The sequence below is a fragment of the Ambystoma mexicanum genome, chromosome 7q, assembly GCF_040938575.1.
Source record: "Ambystoma mexicanum isolate Mex_15411 chromosome 7q, UKY_AmexF1_1, whole genome shotgun sequence".
Classification (NCBI taxonomy): Eukaryota; Metazoa; Chordata; class Amphibia; order Caudata; family Ambystomatidae; genus Ambystoma; species Ambystoma mexicanum.
Genome location: NC_090941.1, coordinates 555204352 through 555224169, shown reverse-complemented (window position 1 = coordinate 555224169; position 19818 = coordinate 555204352). Strand labels below are relative to the sequence as shown.

At 55.0% G+C, this 19818-nt stretch overlaps 1 protein-coding gene across 1 annotated transcript in view; it reads right to left on the bottom strand.

Annotated features, from left to right (window-relative positions):
- The window catches only part of VWA8 (von Willebrand factor A domain containing 8), a 3012337-nt gene that overhangs the window by 2318221 nt on the left and 674298 nt on the right, over positions 1-19818 (bottom strand). Inside the window, exon 7 of the mRNA XM_069639376.1 lies at positions 3601-3650. Coding sequence (XP_069495477.1) covers positions 3601-3650 — 50 coding nt within the window. The remainder of the gene's footprint in view (positions 1-3600; positions 3651-19818) is intronic.

Sequence of the window (19818 nt, the reverse complement as noted above, 5' to 3'; positions counted from 1 at the left end):
CGGGAGAACGAAAGTGTGAGCTTTCCCTCAGGGAGATTCCCCCAACAGGACCATTCCCCATACATGAAAGGAAGGATCAGGGGCGGCTGTGGTCCCATATGCAACAATGGACTTTCTAATTCTGCATCTCTAAGACATCCAAAGGGTTATGTTCTTCAAAGTTTAAATGGGGTGGGAGCAGGGCGAAAAGGGGTGAGACGTTGCCTTTCTCGCAAGATTCGTTATTTCTGTTGTATGAAACTGTAAAAAAAAAAAAAACATTTACAAAAACAAAAAAAGCAATCTAACTGTACTGTGAAGTTAATACCAGTTCAACTGGCCTAAGATACAAGTGTGCAAGCATCACCTGAAGCTAAGAGAGTGGCACCAAGACCTCTGGGTAATTACTTGGGCTGAGAACTGGCAGAAAGGTGCAGGTAAAGTTGGAGAAGGGGAAACTGGCTGCTTGTAAAGACTATTTTGAAGTAGACACAGCCTGTATTGCCAGAAACTGTGCAAGACAGAGAGAAGTGAGTCTTAAAGACAAATCCAGGTTGGTATTGTGGCAGACAGACAAGAGAGGCAAAGAGTTTGCCCCTTTTAAAGAGAGTTATCCAGAGGAAAAGTGCCTTGCCTATTTCAAGTTGTTGAAGTACTTTAAAGTATGTCTGGTCGAAGCCTGTCTAGAAGTACAAGTCACTGAAGCTGTGGTAGTTGTCCAAAGTACTGAAGCTGCGGTGGTATATCTGGTTGTCAGTAGATGCAACAATGTAGTATCCTAAACAAGTGGAGTACTGCGAGACAAAGTTGACTGTTCCCATGGTGAATCAAGTGTAGTTGTTGAAGTGGAAGCAACCGCACTGTGTCATCCTGACAAATATACCATTGTGAACTCTAAAATTGTAACTAAGAAAACACTAACAGTTGACCAATAACTGTTCATCATTGACAGTTGTTGATATTGCATTTCTTTTGAACTGTGACAAGTCTTCTCGAAGAGGTGACAAAGCATCGTGACTAAGATTACCATTGGTGCTATTTGGTGGAAGTGGAAAGGTGATATTTCACCAAGGAGAAGAGATTTGCTATCATTGGAATGTTGGTTAACAAACTTTTAATTTTACTTTGAACCCTTTAGAACTGATTTGAGACATTTCTTTCTTTGGTTGAACATTTACAGAACTGACCTTGAATCCTGGGGAAGGGAAATCACCCAGGAAATTAGAAGGTTATTCAGAGACTGACTGCTATTCATGTTATGTTGCACTACCATTTATTTCCTTTGTGTATTTGTTTCTTAGTGTGAGGGCCAGTTAACCTGTGTTTGAGTGTTTCCCCGTAGCTTTAGTTAGGCAGGGAAATCCTCAGCAGAGTAGAGAAAAAGTGAGGCATATTGATCATATTTCTTTTAAAAATATAATGGCATATGTTGATAAATCCTGAAACAGTTGTCCGCCTGCCATTACTGACCCCTAACAGATGACTTGTGTTGAACCATTCTGGCACCTACACCAAAGTATCCTTTTTAATGCTAATGAGATACACTAGGACCCATAAGCGTTATTCCAACCCATCTATATTTGTGGACTGGAACCAAGACGCATGACAACCACTATATCCCAGACATTGTGGATTAAATTATAGAGCAAAATGAGAAGAGTATCCCTATTCAATTAAGAATCACGATACTTGCTAATTGATCCCACCCTAAAATCGATTAGGTAGATTGCGAGAGGAATAGCTAGCTTTGTTGTGGGAAAACACCATTACCTTACAGAGGTGTCCTAATCCCATCATGACAAAGTTAATGATCGTTTGAACTTGAAAATGATGGCTCATGTGTGTTCTGTTGATCCTTTGTCACAACTCTGAACTTAATGACTTAAGTGACATCCAATGATTCTACTTTTGGTCTTAATATTAGATTTATCTTGGAACTTGGACTTACATTTCCAGCATACAATGGTTCTTCTCCCCTTTCTCAATGGTTTTAGGAACTCTCCCTTAGAGACACAGAAGTTACTGTTAGTGTAGTAATGTCACTTGTCGGAACAGGTAGGGACTTGGATTTCAAGTCCAAGAATTCAGCATTTTTTAATTCAATCTGGCAGTCATGCTCTGAAGTTGCTTGCACTATTGCTGCTCCCCATGGATTGTCCACTGTCCATCCCATCATCTCCACATATATCAGCATTTCTCCTGCTCTCTGGAATTTGATCCCCTGTGCACACTCCTCGCATCCCAGCCTTCTTACTAGCTCGGCTAGTTCGGAGAGCACACCTCTCGCTACACTGGCCTTAGTTCTTTCAGGTTCCTTACTCTAACCACTACTCCGCTCTTGCACACACCTCTCGATCATGGGCTTCTCAATTTCTCCAAGTGGTCATAGTTGTTCTTCATCCCTGTGGTAATTTTCAAGCGTCTTGAAAGCGTCTAAGGTAGGTGCAGAATTCTGTGCTCATGTCAAGGCTTTGTGTATCCATATCTTTCTTTGGCCAGATAACCTACAATTGCAAGTTGACTTTAAAATTATTCTGCAGGTCTCAAGGCAGGTCACTTATTCAGTATGTAAACTTCTACTATTCATTGTAAGTATGTCTATTGTGCTTGTTACTCATAAATCAATTTATCTTAAGGTCACCTTACTGTACTCTAATCTGTACTCTAATCTCAATGAGGCAGTCTCTCCCTGTGACCCAAGCCTGCCCCAGGAACCATAGGGATGTGACCCTCCATCAGTTCGGCTGTGAATGCAGGACATGGAAAGACTATGGGGAATACCTGGAGTTCCCCGATTCCTGGGAAGCGGGCGTCACGGGAACTGCAGCTGGTAGCCTTGAACTGGCAAGCCACAGCCATCTGTACTACTAAGATATCCAATAAGACTGCTTGTTTTAGGCCCGCTTAGATTAGACTGCTGCAGATTTTATGTTGCACCTCCATCTGAGCATTGTTGGATTCAATGATCGTCCTTCTGTTCCAACTGCAACCCCATAAACCCTTTAGTTTATCCAACCAGAAACGTCCAAAGCCCAAATTGAAAGGGTGAGATTAACTCATAGGACGATAACTTAGACCCTGGCTAGGGCAGCAAGGTCCAGTCTAGCCCAGAAATGTTAGCAATCTATTCCCACACTACTGCTTTGTTTGTCCCCACCACAAGCTTCCTTCAGACATTCATCTAACGCTTCATGTGAGAACAATGAAGGCATTGAACTATCTTTTTTGGGTGCCCAAGAATTCTGTTTCTCAATCAATGTGAAATGTAATCAAATTTACACTAACAAAAACAATACCTCTGTATCATTGTGGATGATTTAAGGAAGCTCGCAATCTTCATAGGACAGTACTGGAACACATGTCATTTAAGGGGTAGGCGGGGTCAGGGCATGCTTTGCATCCCACTAGGCTGAAATACTATGAAAACCACAAAGGCAAATAAACTTTCTACTCTTCGAAACTGAAGGTGTTGATGTTGTTGATATGTGGCGAGACTTGGAGCTACTAAAAGAAGGGCCGAAAAAAAAAGCAGGGGGACAGCATAACTAGAGTATACATATAAAATTAAGCAACAATAGCAATTCATGGGAACAGAGAGGAATTTTCCAAATTAACATGTACCTTTCCGCAGTAACATTGGATCCAATAGAGTACAGTAGTGTTAACTGGTCCTAAAAAAAGAAATGAAAGAGAAATATTTTAAGAAAATACTTTTAGCTCTCTAATACAGGTAAATGCCAAGGTCAAAACACACCATTTAAAAAAGCTAGTACAATATGCTCTAAAAATCATAAGAATTGCATTTGACATCCGCGCAGAGCCTGCCGACACAGGTTTGCATCCTGGAAGGGCCAAACTCAGCCTTTCATCCTTCCGAGGGCCATAAATGAGCACCACACACCGTGGGTAATAGTAAGCAGCGCTTAGAGATGCCTGAGTGTTTGTAGCACTATACAAATGCAAATTATTATTATTATAAGAATCTACATCGGCTGGATCATGGCTTGTACATAATGAGGGTCACCAAACATTGGCTTTGAGTAACTATTCAGCCAAATTCCAGCTGAAAACAAACTACTCAGCTCCGGCCAAATAGTTTCTTGCTATTCATCTCCTGATTAAAACTTTGTACCTCATTACATGTTTGCTGGTGCAGTGTTAATGTGCTGGTAATACAGTTTACTTGCAAGTTACTGCACCAGCAAAATACAAGTTTGGTGGCTGGATTTACCTGCAGCTCAGAGCTGCCGGTAATTCCGGCACCCCACCTCCCAAACATTCCAGTATTAACGGTGACCTTAATACTGGCAATTCCCACCTTGGAATCCTGGCTTCTTCCAATGTGAAGAAACTTGGAGAATTCACAAGTAGTGGAGATCAGTAGAGCCAGAGTAGTCACTTATGTTAGGCAGATTGACAGGTCTCTGCCAAGTGGCATCTCAGAGGAATTTCATGAAGGGAAATCTCTCAATTTTCCCTGCAAGCTAGTGTGCCAGAAGGAGTATAGAGAGATAGGCAGGGAGCTATGCTCTGTTGGTGCAATTGGCAGGAGGGAGAGGTTTGGAAATCCAAAGACTTCCCAGCAGGTGGGTTACCTCTTCAAAGCCAATAGGGCTGGGAACAATTCAGTTACATCCCACGCAGTGCAGGATGTGTCCCACTTTCCCCAATCTATATTTGGCCCCTGTGACACCTTGCTTTTTGGGAAACCTCTCGAATAAAATGACAGGTCAGTCTACCACAAATGGAAAGGTATAAGAGCAGTTTTCTGTGTGGACAAAGATAGATAGACAGGACTTGTATCTGCTGGTTTGTGAGGTGGTGCCAAGTGCCAACTTGGAGCGTTTAAGTTTTGGGCAGATTCAGTTGGTCAGGCTTTCCTGCTTGCAATTACCTCTGTTCACCTCTTGGGGAAGGAACATAGTTGTAAGGTGGCATCCATTCACTTCACATATGCCCATGACTTGTGTCCTGCACGAGTAGGCAGAAGCCATAAGTACATTTTTTTTATTGTATTAGCTGAAATTAATCAGCTTTTCAATACACAAAAATTCGAGATTTAAAATATATAAAAGAATTTTCTGTGACTTACATTTCAATATAATTCAACAATTATTTACAATTCATCACTATTACACAAAAAATACAAACTAACAAAACACAAAAGGAAAAAAGAAAAGAAAAAGAAAAAATGTATTTAGCTAATCCGGAAAAACAGCAACAAATTTCAAAATTCTCAAAATTCTCAACAAAAAAAAACGAAAAAAAAACCTAATTACTATTAACCAAAACACGTCAATAAGTAAATAGAATACATTTCCCAATCAATACTATTCTCTTCCTAGAAACATGGGACATTCTTTGTTATTATCATGTCTTGACAGCTCCCAATAATTTTAACCCATACAGTGAGACAACCTTTCAACAAGTTCAGAGCAAATTTGTAATAGTCCCAACAGCTACATGGATTTTCTAGCTTCAGAGACGTTAGAAAGTTAATTAATGCTATCTGTACGGCACATTTATTGGTGCATAGTAGAAGAGTCCATCGTACATCTTGTTCAACTGCTTCTAAGATGGAGATTACATTTACAAAGTGAGCTGATCTTAAAGCGTTCAACTCTGGGCAATAACATACCAAGAGGCCGATTCATGGAATAATTAGCGCGGCGCAAGTGGGCAAAAACGTGCGAATCGCAGTGGAATAGCGAAAATCGCAGTGAACGTGCGAAAATCGCACGAAAAGCAGCGCACGTCGATTCATGGAAGGCCGTGCGCGAGAAAACCAGCGGATGTGCGAAAAAAAAGTGCGCGGCGCACGTTGGCGCACGTTGGCGCACAGGCCATCTAACAGCGTGCGCCAGGTCACAGCGAAAATCGCACAGGCCACAGCGAAATTCGCACATAGCGCGGCGCACGCAATAAAAGTAGGCGGAACACGGGCGTAACACTCGGAATGGGGAACAACTTGCCAAAACGTGGGCGTCACGGGGGAAGTACAGGGCACAAGTGCGCGGAACGCCCACACGCTCGCCTACAACACGTATTCATGGAATAGAATAGGGGAAAAAAGCGCACGCTCAAACCAGCGCACAGGCACAAACACGACCGCCACAAGAAAGGAGGCGGTAGCGTCTCTGCGGCTGTAAGAAATGTGCGCCAAAAGGTGCGCCAACAAATAGCACCTATATACTGCCATGATGAATGTCCCATACTGTGGCCCTCCAGGAAAAATGACGTGCAAAGGGGTACCCACAAACACGGACACCCGCTGACAAAAAATACGTGTGCATGTATACCGGGGTGCGCGGGAAGTGTCACACGCGATTTGCAGGGTACGTGCATCACAGGGGTTCGCGTGAAGTTATTCACACGATCGGGCCTGGGGGAGCGGGCTACGTGTATTACAGGGGTTCGCGTGAAGTTCCTCACGCGATCGGGCCTGGGGGAGCGGGCTACGTGTATTACAGGGGTTCGCGTGAAGTTCCTCACGCGATCGGGCCTGGGGGAGCGGGCTACGTGTATTACAGGGGTTCGCGTGAAGTTCCTCACGCGATCGGGCCTGGGGGAGCGGGCTACGTGTATTTCAGGGGTTCGCGTGAAGTTCCACACGCGATCGGGCCTGGGGGAGCGGGCTACGTGTATTACAGGGGTTCGCGTGAAGTTCCACACGCGATCGGGCCTGGGGGAGCGGGCTACGTGTATTACAGGGGTTCGCGTGAAGTTCCTCACGCGATCGGGCCTGGGGGAGCGTGCTACGTGTATTTCAGGGGTTCGCGTGAAGTTTCACACGCGAATAGCCTGGGCGCGTGTATTTCAGGGGTGCGCGGGAAGTTTTACACGCGATTTCTGCACGGTACGTGTATTTCAGGGGTTCGCGTGAAGTTTCACACGCGAATAGACTGGGCGCGTGTATTTCAGGGGTGCGCGGGAAGTTTTACACGCGATTTCTGCACGGTACGTGTATTTCAGGGGTTCGCGTGAAGTTTCACACGCGAATAGCCTGGGCGCGTGAATTTGAGGGGTGCGCGGGAAGTTCCTCACGCGATCGGGCCTGGGGGAGCGGGCTACGTGTATTACAGGGGTTCGCGGGAAGTTCCACACGCGAATAGCCTGTGCGCGTGTATTTCAGGGGTTTGCGGGAAGTTCCACACGCGAATAGCCTGGGCGCGTGTATTTCAGGGGTGCGCGGGAAGTTCCACACGCGAATAGGCTGGGTGCGTGTATTTCAGGGGTGCGCGGGAAGTTCCACACGCGAATAGCCTGGGCGCGTGAATTTGAGGGGTGCGCGGGAAGTTCCTCACGCGATCGGGCCTGGGGGAGCGGGCTACGTGTATTACAGGGGTTCGCGGGAAGTTCCACACGCGAATAGCCTGGGCGCGTGTATTTCAGGGGTTCGCGGGAAGTTCCACACGCGAATAGCCTGGGCGCGTGTATTTCAGGGGTGCGCGGGAAGTTCCACACGCGAATAGGCTGGGCGCGTGTATTTCAGGGGTGCGCGGGAAGTTCCACACGCGAATAGGCTGGGCGCGTGTATTTCAGGGGTGCGCGGGAAGTTCCACACGCGAATAGCCTGGGCGCGTGAATTTGAGGGGTGCGCGGGAAGTTCCACACGCGAATAGCCTGGGCGCGTGTATTTCAGGGGTTCGCGGGAAGTTCCACACGCGAATAGCCTGGGCGCGTGTATTTCAGGGGTTCGCGGGAAGTTCCACACGCGAATAGCCTGGGCGCGTGTATTTCAGGGGTGCGCGGGAAGTTCCACACGCGAATAGGCTGGGCGCGTGTATTTCAGGGGTGCGCGGGAAGTTCCACACGCGAATAGCCTGGGCGCGTGTATTTCAGGGGTTCGCGGGAAGTTCCACACGCGAATAGCCTGGGCGCGTGAATTTGAGGGGTGCGCGGGAAGTTCCACACGCGAATAGCCTGGGCGCGTGTATTTCAGGGGTGCGCGGGGAGTTCCACACGCGAATAGCCTGGGCCCGTGTATTTCAGGGGTGCGCGGGAAGTTCCACACGCGAATAGCCTGGGCGCGTGTATATCAGGGGTGCGCGGGAAGTTTTACACGCGAATAGCCTGGGCGCGTGTATTTCAGGGGTGCGCGGGAAGTTTTACACGCGAATAGCCTGGGCGCGTGTATTTCAGGGGTGCGCGGGAAGTTTTACACGCGATTTCTGCACGGTACGTGTATTTCAGGGGTGCCGGGGAGTCCCACATGTGATTTGACAGTGTGGGTCCTCCCAGGTGTACCCTGTACACCCTCCACGGCCCCTGCAGGCAGCCCACACCACAGGGGACTACCCTGCATCCCTGGTCATGTCCCGCAGGCAGCCCACCCAACATGGGCATGCCCCCCAGCAAAGGCACATGTCTCCTTGAACTAATGAACACCAACACATGTCCCCTTGCACCCCCACCCCCCAGCACTGTGGGGCACATGCCAGCAGTCCCCCACCCATGTCCAACTCATGTCCCCCACCACCCCCACCCCCCAGCACTGTGGGGCACCTGCCAGTAGGCCCCCACCCATGTCCAACTCATGTCTCCCACCACCCCCACCCCCCAGCCACCAGGGTCACCCTCCACCAGGGCCCCACTCATGTCTCCGACCACCCCCACCCCCCAGCACTGTGGGGCACCTGCCAGCAGGCCCCCACCCATGTCCAACTCATGTCTCCCACCACCCCCACCCCCCAGCCACCAGGGTCACCCTCCACCAGGGCCCCACTCATGTCTCCCACCACCCCCACCCCCCAGCAGTGCAGGGTCACCCTTCACCAGGGCCCCACTCATGTCTCCCACCACCCCCACCCCCCAGCACTGTGGGGCACCTGCCAGCAGGCCCCCACCCATGTCCAACTCATGTCCCCCACCACCCCCACCCCCCAGCACTGTGGGGCACCTGCCAGTAGGCCCCCACCCATGTCCAACTCATGTCTCCCACCACCCCCACCCCCCAGCCACCAGGGTCACCCTCCACCAGGGCCCCACTCATGTCTCCCACCACCCCCACCCCCCAGCACTGTGGGGCACCTGCCAGTAGGCCCCCACCCATGTCCAACTCATGTCTCCCACCACCCCCACCCCCCAGCACTGTGGGGCACCTGCCAGCAGGCCCCCACCCATGTCCAACTCATGTCTCCCACCACCCCCACCCCCCAGCACTGTGGGGCACCTGCCAGCAGGCCCCCACCCATATCCAACTCATGTCTCCCACCACCCCCACCCCCCAGCCACCAGGGTCACCCTCCACCAGGGCCCCACTCATGTCTCCCACCACCCCCACCCCCCAGCAGTGCAGGGTCACCCTCCACCAGGGCCCCACTCATGTCTCCCACCACCCCCACCCCCCAGCACTGTGGGGCACCTGCCAGCAGGCCCCCACCCATGTCCAACTCATGTCTCCCACCACCCCCACACCCCAGCACTGTGGGGCACCTGCCAGCAGGCCCCCACCCATGTCCAACTCATGTCTCCCACCACCCCCACCCCCCAGCACTGTGGGGCACCTGCCAGCAGGCCCCCACCCATATCCAACTCATGTCTCCCACCACCCCCACCCCCCAGCCACCAGGGTCACCCTCCACCAGGGCCCCACTCATGTCTCCCACCACCCCCACCCCCCAGCAGTGCAGGGTCACCCTCCACCAGGGCCCCACTCATGTCTCCCACCACCCCCACCCCCCAGCACTGTGGGGCACCTGCCAGCAGGCCCCCACCCATGTCCAACTCATGTCTCCCACCACCCCCACACCCCAGCACTGTGGGGCACCTGCCAGCAGGCCCCCACCCATGTCCAACTCATGTCTCCCACCACCCCCACCCCCCAGCCACCAGGGTCACCCTCCACCAGGCCCCCACTCATGTCCCCTATCACCCCCACCCCCCAGCCACCAGGGTCACCCTCCACCAGGCCCCCACTCATGTCTCCCATCACCCCCACACCCCAGCAGTGCAGGGTCACCCTCCACCAGGCCCCCACTCATGTCTCCCACCACCCCCACCCCCCAGCAGTGCAGGCTCAACCTCCACCAGGCCCCCACTCATGTCCCCCTGCACCCCCACCCCCCTGCCACCATGTGCAGCCCCCACCAGGTCCTCACAATCCCCAATCATGTGCGTAATGGTCAGCCTCCACAGCCAAAAAGACCTACCAAGTAACCCATTCACCCACATGGAAATGGAAATCACATGTTACACCCCCAATGTACATGAAGCAAATGAACCCATGTCCGTCACACACATATTTTCAAATTGAATGGGAAAACACACAACATGACATGCATGAAACCAATGAGATGAAACCACACAGTGAACAATGTAAAAAAAAATGTATTGAAAAAAATACAAATGCCAAAGAAAGAAAACTAACTACAATGTAAATGTGAAAAAATAAGCTGCATGTCCGCATAAAAACACAAATCTAGAAAATCAAATCAAAAAAATTATGTCCAAAGTGAAATGTAAAAACTCTCCATGCAACAAAGAACTATGTACAAAAATAACAAGGGTCCATCATCACAACTGAACTAAGGAAACCTCCTAAAAAACCTACCTAAATATCAACTATATACAAAAAGTGGAGCAGTGTCCGTCGACTCCAAATAATAATAAGAACGAAAGGAAACCTAAAACTAAAGAACTATATACAAAGGCGGCGGGCAAGTCCAGCGGCTCACTCTGTGGTGTTCCGGGCCAGGGCATCATCGAACTCCTGTTCGATGTCCCGGAGGCGGTCCAGTTCCATGGCCCCGAGGGTCCGCAGGGACGACGCCGTGTCCTCCTCCAACCCCCTGCGGATTGCCTCGAGGCACTCGGCCCGCCTCAGGGCCCTCCGCATGGAGTTCTCCGCCCTGACCATTGTGAGCCGCGCCTCTTCCGCCCGCCGCCGCTCCGCACCTATGGCGTGGCCCAACCGCTGCCACACGGAAGACACTCTCTGTCCTGGGTCCTCCTGCCCTCCGGCCGATGCCTGCCCCTCCGATGTCGAAGGCCCCGAGCCTTCATGGCTCCCACCATCTTGCTGCTGCTGCTGCTCTGCCTCTGCCCGTGCACTGCCTCCTGCTGCCTGCACATCCTCCGCCGGCTGGGGTGCACCTGTTGATGTGGCCACCCCTGCTGGACGTCCGACTCCCGACTGTGGCAGGGATGCCTCCTCCACCAGCCTGGCCGCACTGTCAGAGGCAGCTCCACAGGGCACCCAGGTGACTGATGGGTGGGAAGATGGCACAGAGGACGACTGGCGCGTAGGGGGTCCAGTTGAGGAGGGGGTCGGAGCAAGCCCCATCAGACAGCGGAATCCGGCCTGGGTGACCTGTCCCAGCAGGCTAACGTGGTCAACGAGCCATTCGAGATGACGTGCAGTCTCTCCATGAAAAGACTGCAGGTCACCTCGCATGGCCCGTTGACGCAACGCCACACCAGCCAGGACAGGCTCAACCCGGTCCTGGATGGCCACGTCCGCAGGCAGAGGAAGGCCAGTTGACGTCAGCTCATCCCCTGCCTGAAAACGGGTCTGGACGTAGGCATCCCTGCTGGTGCAAGATGATGCAGGGACAGGATCGGGGACAGGATTGCACACAGGCACCTCCGCGGCCGCCTGTGCTGCCTCCTGTCCCTGGTCCTGGACTGCACCACTAGCACCAGTGGGATCCCCACCTCCAGACCCTGTCTCTGGTGCTTGCGCGGCCCCCTCCTCCACCAAACCCCCCACCAACCTGGATGACTCTGTGCCATCTTCCCCTGTTGGGCCCTGTGGGGTCCCAGCTGCCCCTTCTGCTGCCGAGGAGTCCAACTGCAACCTCCGCCTCTTGGACCTCCCCCCGGCAGCTGCGGCCTGGGACGCGGCACCGGACTCCTCACTCCCCGACGAGATGACAACACGGGAGGGGAGCCGGGCCTTGCGTCTCCGGCTGGCGGTCGGATCCCCGCCGCTGTGCTCCACAGCACCTTCTCCGCCCTCTTCATCAGTTGACGCTGCAGACAGGGAGAAACAAAACACAGGCATCAGGGCACTGTACAATGGACACATACACGCATGACAGTTGCACATGAGTGGCATTGGCAAACCTCAGACATGTCATCACAATCCTCAACACACATGTCATTGCAACTGGCACACATGAGCCATACCACAGCCATATCGCAACTGCCACCACCATCCCCATACATACAACAGCATCAGCAGCCAAAGGGGAGCCATACATCACATGCAACACAGGAAGTGCACCACACATGTACACACACCACCACACTTGCATGCATGTCTACACCTCTGCCAAGTGTCGCACTGTTCAGACGGGCATCCATGTCACATCTGCCAATCAGGCTTCCACATACCGCTGTCACATGCATCCATGTAGCATCACTGTTGCACCTTTGACAAATACACACACATGCACATGTACACAGTGCTCATACATGCAGCCGAAAACAACATACATGCCTGACATCACGGACATGTCTACTTACATACACATTCATCCAAACATGTGTGCACGCACAACTGCATTTGCCATGCAAGCCCACACACACAAGCACCATCCATGTCTCACACATTACAGCCCTCGCATGTGTCAGCCCCACGGCCCTGTACACCCCCACCCATACTCCACCCCATACAAACAGATGTGCAACTGGCACAATGGGGAATGATCACCACACGCCCTGCTCACAACCAGGATGCATGTACACTCACCGCTCGACTCCAGACGGCTCTGCTTCTCTAGGACCTGGACGTGGAGCGCTGGGGATATGCGTTCCAGGACCCCCATCTGTTCTTCCGACAAGTGGCCCCGGCGCCCCTTGGCATCCGCTGCCTTCAAGAGGCGCCGGGCCTTGTTCAGGGTCCTGGACCTGAAGTCCTCCCAGCGCTTCCTGACATGTTGTAAGTCCCGGACTGCCACCCCCTCCGCGTTGATGGCAGTCACGATGTCTGTCCAGATCCGAGTCCGTCCTTCCTTGTCGGCGCGGGAACTTCCAAAGAGGGCATCATACTGCCCCAGGACTTGCTCCACCAGGACACCAACTTCGGTGGCACTGAAGCTGGTGCCCCTCTGCCTCTCTGGCCGGGGGTTGTCAGTGGTCACAGATGGTGTTAGCCCCGACATGACAACCCCAGAGGCAGGAGTGGGTGGGCAACTGGGTCCTGGGGCTGGGCTGTGGAGCGATGGAATTCCAGTCGGGAGTCTTCTGTTCCAGCAGGGGTGGTCACAGCAACAGCACCCCTGGCTGATGTGCAGGCAGCAAATGGCAGTGCACGTGGGCAGCAGGCAGTCAGGCAGCAGCAGATAGCAGGTGGGAGCGTGCTCGGGGCTCTGGGGGGCAGTAATTCGGCCTTCTGGGCAGGAGCGTGGTCTCCCGTGTGCTCACGCGTGGCCAGCTTGGTACGGAGTGAATTGGCACGTGAAAATCCTGCATGTCAGCGTGAAAACCGAGGAAAGGCCCTTAGCGCGTAAGCGCGTCAGCACGCATACGCGATTCCATTGGACCAAAGGCCCTCAGCGCGTAAGCGCGTCTGTGACGTGACCCGCACGGGTGTTTCCCACACAGCACGTGATGACAGAGCACACGTGGAAAGACTGCACGTCAGAGTCTCATCGCGTGTAATTGGACAAAAGTGCGTGTACACGCGATTGGCCTATGTACGTGTATATGAGGTGTGCGCGGACACTTACACACGCAAGTACGTCAGCGCACCTGTATCCCGGTGTACGGCCATTTCCACCAATCACACGCGATGAGACTCTGACGTGCAGTCTTTCCACGTGTGCTCTGTCATCACGTGCAGTGTGGGAAACACCCGTGCGGGTCACGTCACAGACGCGCTTACGCGCTGAGGGCCTTTGGTCCAATGGAATCGCGTATGCGTGCTGACGCGCTTACGCGCTTAGGGCCTTTCCTCGGTTTTCACGCTGACGTGCAGGATTTTCACGTGCCAATTCACTCCGTACCAAGCTGGCCACGCGTGAGCACACGGGAGACCACGCTCCTGCCCAGAAGGCCGAATTACTGCCCCCCAGAGCCCCGAGCACGCTCCCACCTGCTATCTGCTGCTGCCTGACTGCCTGCTGCCCACGTGCACTGCCATTTGCTGCCTGCACATCAGCCAGTGGTGCTGTTGCTGTGACCACCCCTGCTGGAACAGAAGACTCCCGACTGGAATCCCATCGCTCCACAGCCCAGCCCCAGGACCCAGTTGCCCACCCACTCCTGCCTCTGGGGTTGTCATGTCGGGGCTAACACCATCTGTGACCACTGACAACCCCCGGCCAGAGAGGCAGAGGGGCACCAGCTTCAGTGCCACCGAAGTTGGTGTCCTGGTGGAGCAAGTCCTGGGGCAGTATGATGCCCTCTTTGGAAGTTCCCGCGCCGACAAGGAAGGACGGACTCGGATCTGGACAGACATCGTGACTGCCATCAACGCGGAGGGGGTGGCAGTCCGGGACTTACAACATGTCAGGAAGCGCTGGGAGGACTTCAGGTCCAGGACCCTGAACAAGGCCCGGCGCCTCTTGAAGGCAGCGGATGCCAAGGGGCGCCGGGGCCACTTGTCGGAAGAACAGATGGGGGTCCTGGAACGCATATCCCCAGCGCTCCACGTCCAGGTCCTAGAGAAGCAGAGCCGTCTGGAGTCGAGCGGTGAGTGTACATGCATCCTGGTTGTGAGCAGGGCGTGTGGTGATCATTCCCCATTGTGCCAGTTGCACATCTGTTTGTATGGGGTGGAGTATGGGTGGGGGTGTACAGGGCCGTGGGGCTGACACATGCGAGGGCTGTAATGTGTGAGACATGGATGGTGCTTGTGTGTGTGGGCTTGCATGGCAAATGCAGTTGTGCGTGCACACATGTTTGGATGAATGTGTATGTAAGTAGACATGTCCGTGATGTCAGGCATGTATGTTGTTTTCGGCTGCATGTATGAGCACTGTGTACATGTGCATGTGTGTGTATTTGTCAAAGGTGCAACAGTGATGCTACATGGATGCATGTGACAGCGGTATGTGGAAGCCTGATTGGCAGATGTGACATGGATGCCCGTCTGAACAGTGCGACACTTGGCAGAGGTGTAGACATGCATGCAAGTGTGGTGGTGTGTGTACATGTGTGGTGCACTTCCTGTGTTGCATGTGATGTATGGCTCCCCTTTGGCTGCTGATGCTGTTGTATGTGTGGGGATGGTGGTGGCAGTTGCGATATGGCTGTGGTATGGCTCATGTGTGCCAGTTGCAATGACATGTGTGTTGGGGATTGTGATGGCATGTCTGAGGTTTGCCAATGCCACTCATGTACAACTGTCATGTGTGTATGTGTCCATTGTACAGTGCCCTGATGCCTGTGTTTTGTTTCTCCCTGTCTGCAGCGTCAACTGATGAAGAGGGCGGAGAAGGTGCTGTGGAGCACAGCGGCGGGGATCCGACCGCCAGCCGGAGACGCAAGGCCCGGCTCCCCTCCCGTGTTGTCATCTCGTCGGGGAGTGAGGAGTCCGGTGCCGCGTCCCAGGCCGCAGCTGCCGGGGGGAGGTCCAAGAGGCGGAGGTTGCAGTTGGACTCCTCGGCAGCAGAAGGGGCAGCTGGGACCCCACAGGGCCCAACAGGGGAAGATGGCACAGAGTCATCCAGGTTGGTGGGGGGTCTGGTGGAGGAGGAGGCCGTGCAAGCACCAGAGACGGGGTCTGGAGGTGGGGATCCCACTGGTGCTAGTGGTGCAGTCCAGGACCAGGGACAGGAGGCAGCACAGGCGGCCGCGGAGGTGCCTGTGTGCAATCCTGTCCCCGATCCTGTCCCTGCATCATCTTGCACCAGCAGGGATGCCTACGTCCAGACCCGTTTTCAGGCAGGGGATGAGCTGACGTCAACTGGCCTTCCTCTGCCTGCGGACGTGGCTATCCAGGTCCGGGTTGAACCTGTCCTGGCTGGTGTGGCGTTGCGTCAACGGGCCATGCGAGGTGACCTGCAGTCTTTTCATGGAGAGACTGCACGTCATCTCGAATGGCTCGTTGACCACGTCAGCCTGCTGGGACAGGTCACCCAGACCGGATTCCTCCGTCTGATGGGGCTTGTTCCGACCCCCTCCTCAACTGGACCCCCTACGCGCCAGTCGTCCTCTGTGCCATCTTCCCACCCATCAGTCACCTGGGTGCCCTGTGGAGCTGCCTCTGACAGTGCGGCCAGGCTGGTGGAGGAGGCATCTCTGCCACAGTCGGGAGTCGGACGTCCAGCAGGGGTGGCCACATCAACAACTGCACCCCAGCCGGCGGAGGATGTGCAGGCAGCAGGAGGCAGTGCACGGGCAGAGGCAGAGCAGCAGCAGCAGCAAGATGGTGGGAGCCATGAAGGCTCGGGGCCTTCGACATCGGAGGGGCAGGCATCGGCCGGAGGGCAGGAGGACCCAGGACAGAGAGTGTCTTCCGTGTGGCAGCGGTTGGGCCACGCCATAGGTGCGGAGCGGCGGCGGGCGGAAGAGGCGCGGCTCACAATGGTCAGGGCGGAGAACTCCATGCGGAGGGCCCTGAGGCGGGCCGAGTGCCTCGAGGCAATCCGCAGGGGGTTGGAGGAGGACACGGCGTCGTCCCTGCGGACCCTCGGGGCCATGGAACTGGACCGCCTCCGGGACATCGAACAGGAGTTCGATGATGCCCTGGCCCGGAACACCACAGAGTGAGCCGCTGGACTTGCCCGCCGCCTTTGTATATAGTTCTTTAGTTTTAGGTTTCCTTTGTTTTTTCTTATGATTTGGAGTCGACGGACACTGCTCCACTTTTTGTATATAGTTGATATTTAGGTAGGTTTTTTAGGAGGTTTCCTTAGTTCTGTTGTGATGATGGACCCTTGTTATTTTTGTACATAGTTCTTTGTTGCACGGAGAGTTTTGACATTTCACTTTGGACAACATTTTTTGGATTAGATTTTCTAGTTTTGTGTTTTTATGCGGACATGCAGCTTCTTTTTTCACATTTACATTGTAGTTAGTTTTCTTTCTTTAGCATTCGTATTTTTTTCTAATACATTTTTTTTTACATTGTTCACTGTGTGGTTTCATCTCATTGGTTTCATGCATGTCATGTTGTGTGTTTTCCCATTCAATTGGAATATATGTGTGTGACGGACATGGGTTCATTTGCTTCATGAACATTGGGGGTGTAACATGTGATTTCCATTTCCATGTGGGTGAATGGGTTACTTGGTAGGGCTTTTTGGCTGTGGAGGCTGACCAATACGCACATTGTGAGGACCTGGTGGGGGCTGCACATGGTGGCAGGGGGGTGGGGGTGGTGGGAGACATGAGTGGGGGCCTGGTGGAGGGTGACCCTGGTGGCTGGGGGGTGGGGGTGGTGGGAGACATGAGTGGGGGCCTGGTGGAGGCTGCCCCTGCACTGCTGGGGGGTGGGGGTGGTGGGAGACATGAGTGGGGGCCTGGTGGGGGCTGCCCCTGCACTGCTGGGGGGTGGGGGTGGTGGGAGACATGAGTGGGGGCCTGGTGGAGGGTGCCCCTGGTGGCTGGGGGGTGGGGGTGGTGGGAGACATGAGTGGGGGCCTGGTGGAGGGTGCCCCTGCACTGCTGGGGGGTGTGGGTGGTGGGAGACATATGTGGGGGCCTGGTGGAGGGTGCCCCTGCACTGCTGGGGGGTGGGGGTGGTGGGAGACATGAGTGGGGGCCTGGTGGAGGGTGCCCCTGGTGGCGGGGGGGTGGGGGTGATAGGGGACATGAGTGGGGGCCTGGTGGAGGCTGCCCCTGCACTGCTGGGGGGTGGGGGTGGTGGGAGACATGAGTGGGGGCCTGGTGGAGGGTGCCCCTGCACTGCTGGGGGGTGGGGGTGGTGGGAGACATGAGTGGGGGCCTGGTGGAGGGTGACCCTGGTGGCTGGGGGGTGGGGGTGGTGGGAGACATGAGTGGGGGCCTGGTGGAGGGTGCCCCTGCACTGCTGGGGGATGGGGGTGGTGGGAGACATGAGTGGGGGCCTGGTGGAGGGTGCCCCTGCACTGCTGGGGGGTGGGGGTGGTGGGAGACATGAGTGGGGGCCTGGTGGAGGGTGCCCCTGGTGGCTGGGGGGTGGGGGTGGTGGGAGACATGAGTGGGGGCCTGGTGGAGGGTGCCCCAGCACTGCTGGGGGGTGGGGGTGGTGGGAGACATGAGTGGGGGCCTGGTGGAGGGTGCCCCTGGTGGCTGGGGGGTGGGGTGGTGGGAGACATGAGTGGGGGCCTGGTGGAGGGTGCCCCTGGTGGCTGGGGGGTGGGGGTGGTGGGAGACATGAGTGGGGGCCTGGTGGAGGGTGCCCCTGCACTGCTGGGGGGTGGGGGTGGTGGGAGACATGAGTGGGGGCCTGGTGGAGGGTGCCCCTGCACTGCTGGGGGGTGGGGGTGGTGGGAGACATGAGTGGGGGCCTGGTGGAGGGTGACCCTGGGGGGTGGGGGTGGTGGGAGACATGAGTGGGGGCCTGGTGGAGGGTGCCCCTGCACTGCTGGGGGGTGGGGGTGGTGGGAGACATGAGTGGGGGCCTGGTGGAGGGTGACCCTGGTGGCTGGGGGGTGGGGGTGGTGGGAGACATGAGTGGGGGCCTGGTGGAGGCTGCCCCTGCACTGCTGGGGGGTGGGGGTGGTGGGAGACATGAGTGGGGGCCTGGTGGGGGCTGCCCCTGCACTGCTGGGGGGTGGGGGTGGTGGGAGACATGAGTGGGGGCCTGGTGGAGGGTGCCCCTGGTGGCTGGGGGGTGGGGGTGGTGGGAGACATGAGTGGGGGCCTGGTGGAGGGTGCCCCAGCACTGCTTGGGGGTGGGGGTGGTGGGAGACATGAGTGGGGGCCTGGTGGAGGGTGCCCCTGGTGGCTGGGGGGTGGGGGTGGTGGGAGACATGAGTGGGGGCCTGGTGGAGGGTGCCCCTGGTGGCTGGGGGGTGGTGGTGGTGGGAGACATGAGTGGGGGCCTGGTGGAGGGTGCCCCTGCACTGCTGGGGGGTGTGGGTGGTGGGAGACATATGTGGGGGCCTGGTGGAGGGTGCCCCTGGTGGCGGGGGGGTGGGGGTGATAGGGGACATGAGTGGGGGCCTGGTGGAGGGTGCCCCTGGTGGCTGGGGGGTGGGGGTGGTGGGAGACATGAGTGGGGGCCTGGTGGAGGGTGCCCCTGCACTGCTGGGGGGTGGGGGTGCAGGGGGACATGAGCAGGTGTGCAGGGTAGTCCCCTGTTTTGTGGGCTGCCTGCAGGGGCTGTGGAGGGTGTACAGGGAACACCTGTGAGGACCCACCCAGCCTAATTGCGTGTGATAATTCCCGCACACCCCTGTAATACACGTACCAAGCCAAATCGCGTGTGATAATTCCCACGCACCCCTGTAATACACGTACCTGGCCAAATCGCATGTGAAACTTCCCGCATACCCCTGTAATACACGTACCCTGGCCAATCGCGTGTTGAACTTCCCGCGTACCCCTGTAATACACGTACCCTGGCCAATCGCGTGTTAAACTTCCCGCGTACCCCTGTAATATACGTACCCTGGCTAATCGCGTGTATAACTTCACGCGTACCCCTGTAATACACGTACCCTGGCCAATCGCGTGTTAAACTTCCCGCGTACCCCTGTAATACACGTACCCTGGCCAATCGCGTGTTAAACTTCCCGCGTACCCCTGTAATACACGTACCCTGGCTAATCGCGTGTTAAACTTCCCGCGTACCCCTGTAATACACTTACCCTGGCTAATCGCGTGTTAAACTTCCCGCGTACCCCTGTAATACACGTACCCTGGCCAATCGCGTGTTAAACTTCCCGCGTACCCCTGTAATACACGTACCCTGGCTAATCGCGTATATGACTTCACGTGTACCCCTGTAATACACTTACACTG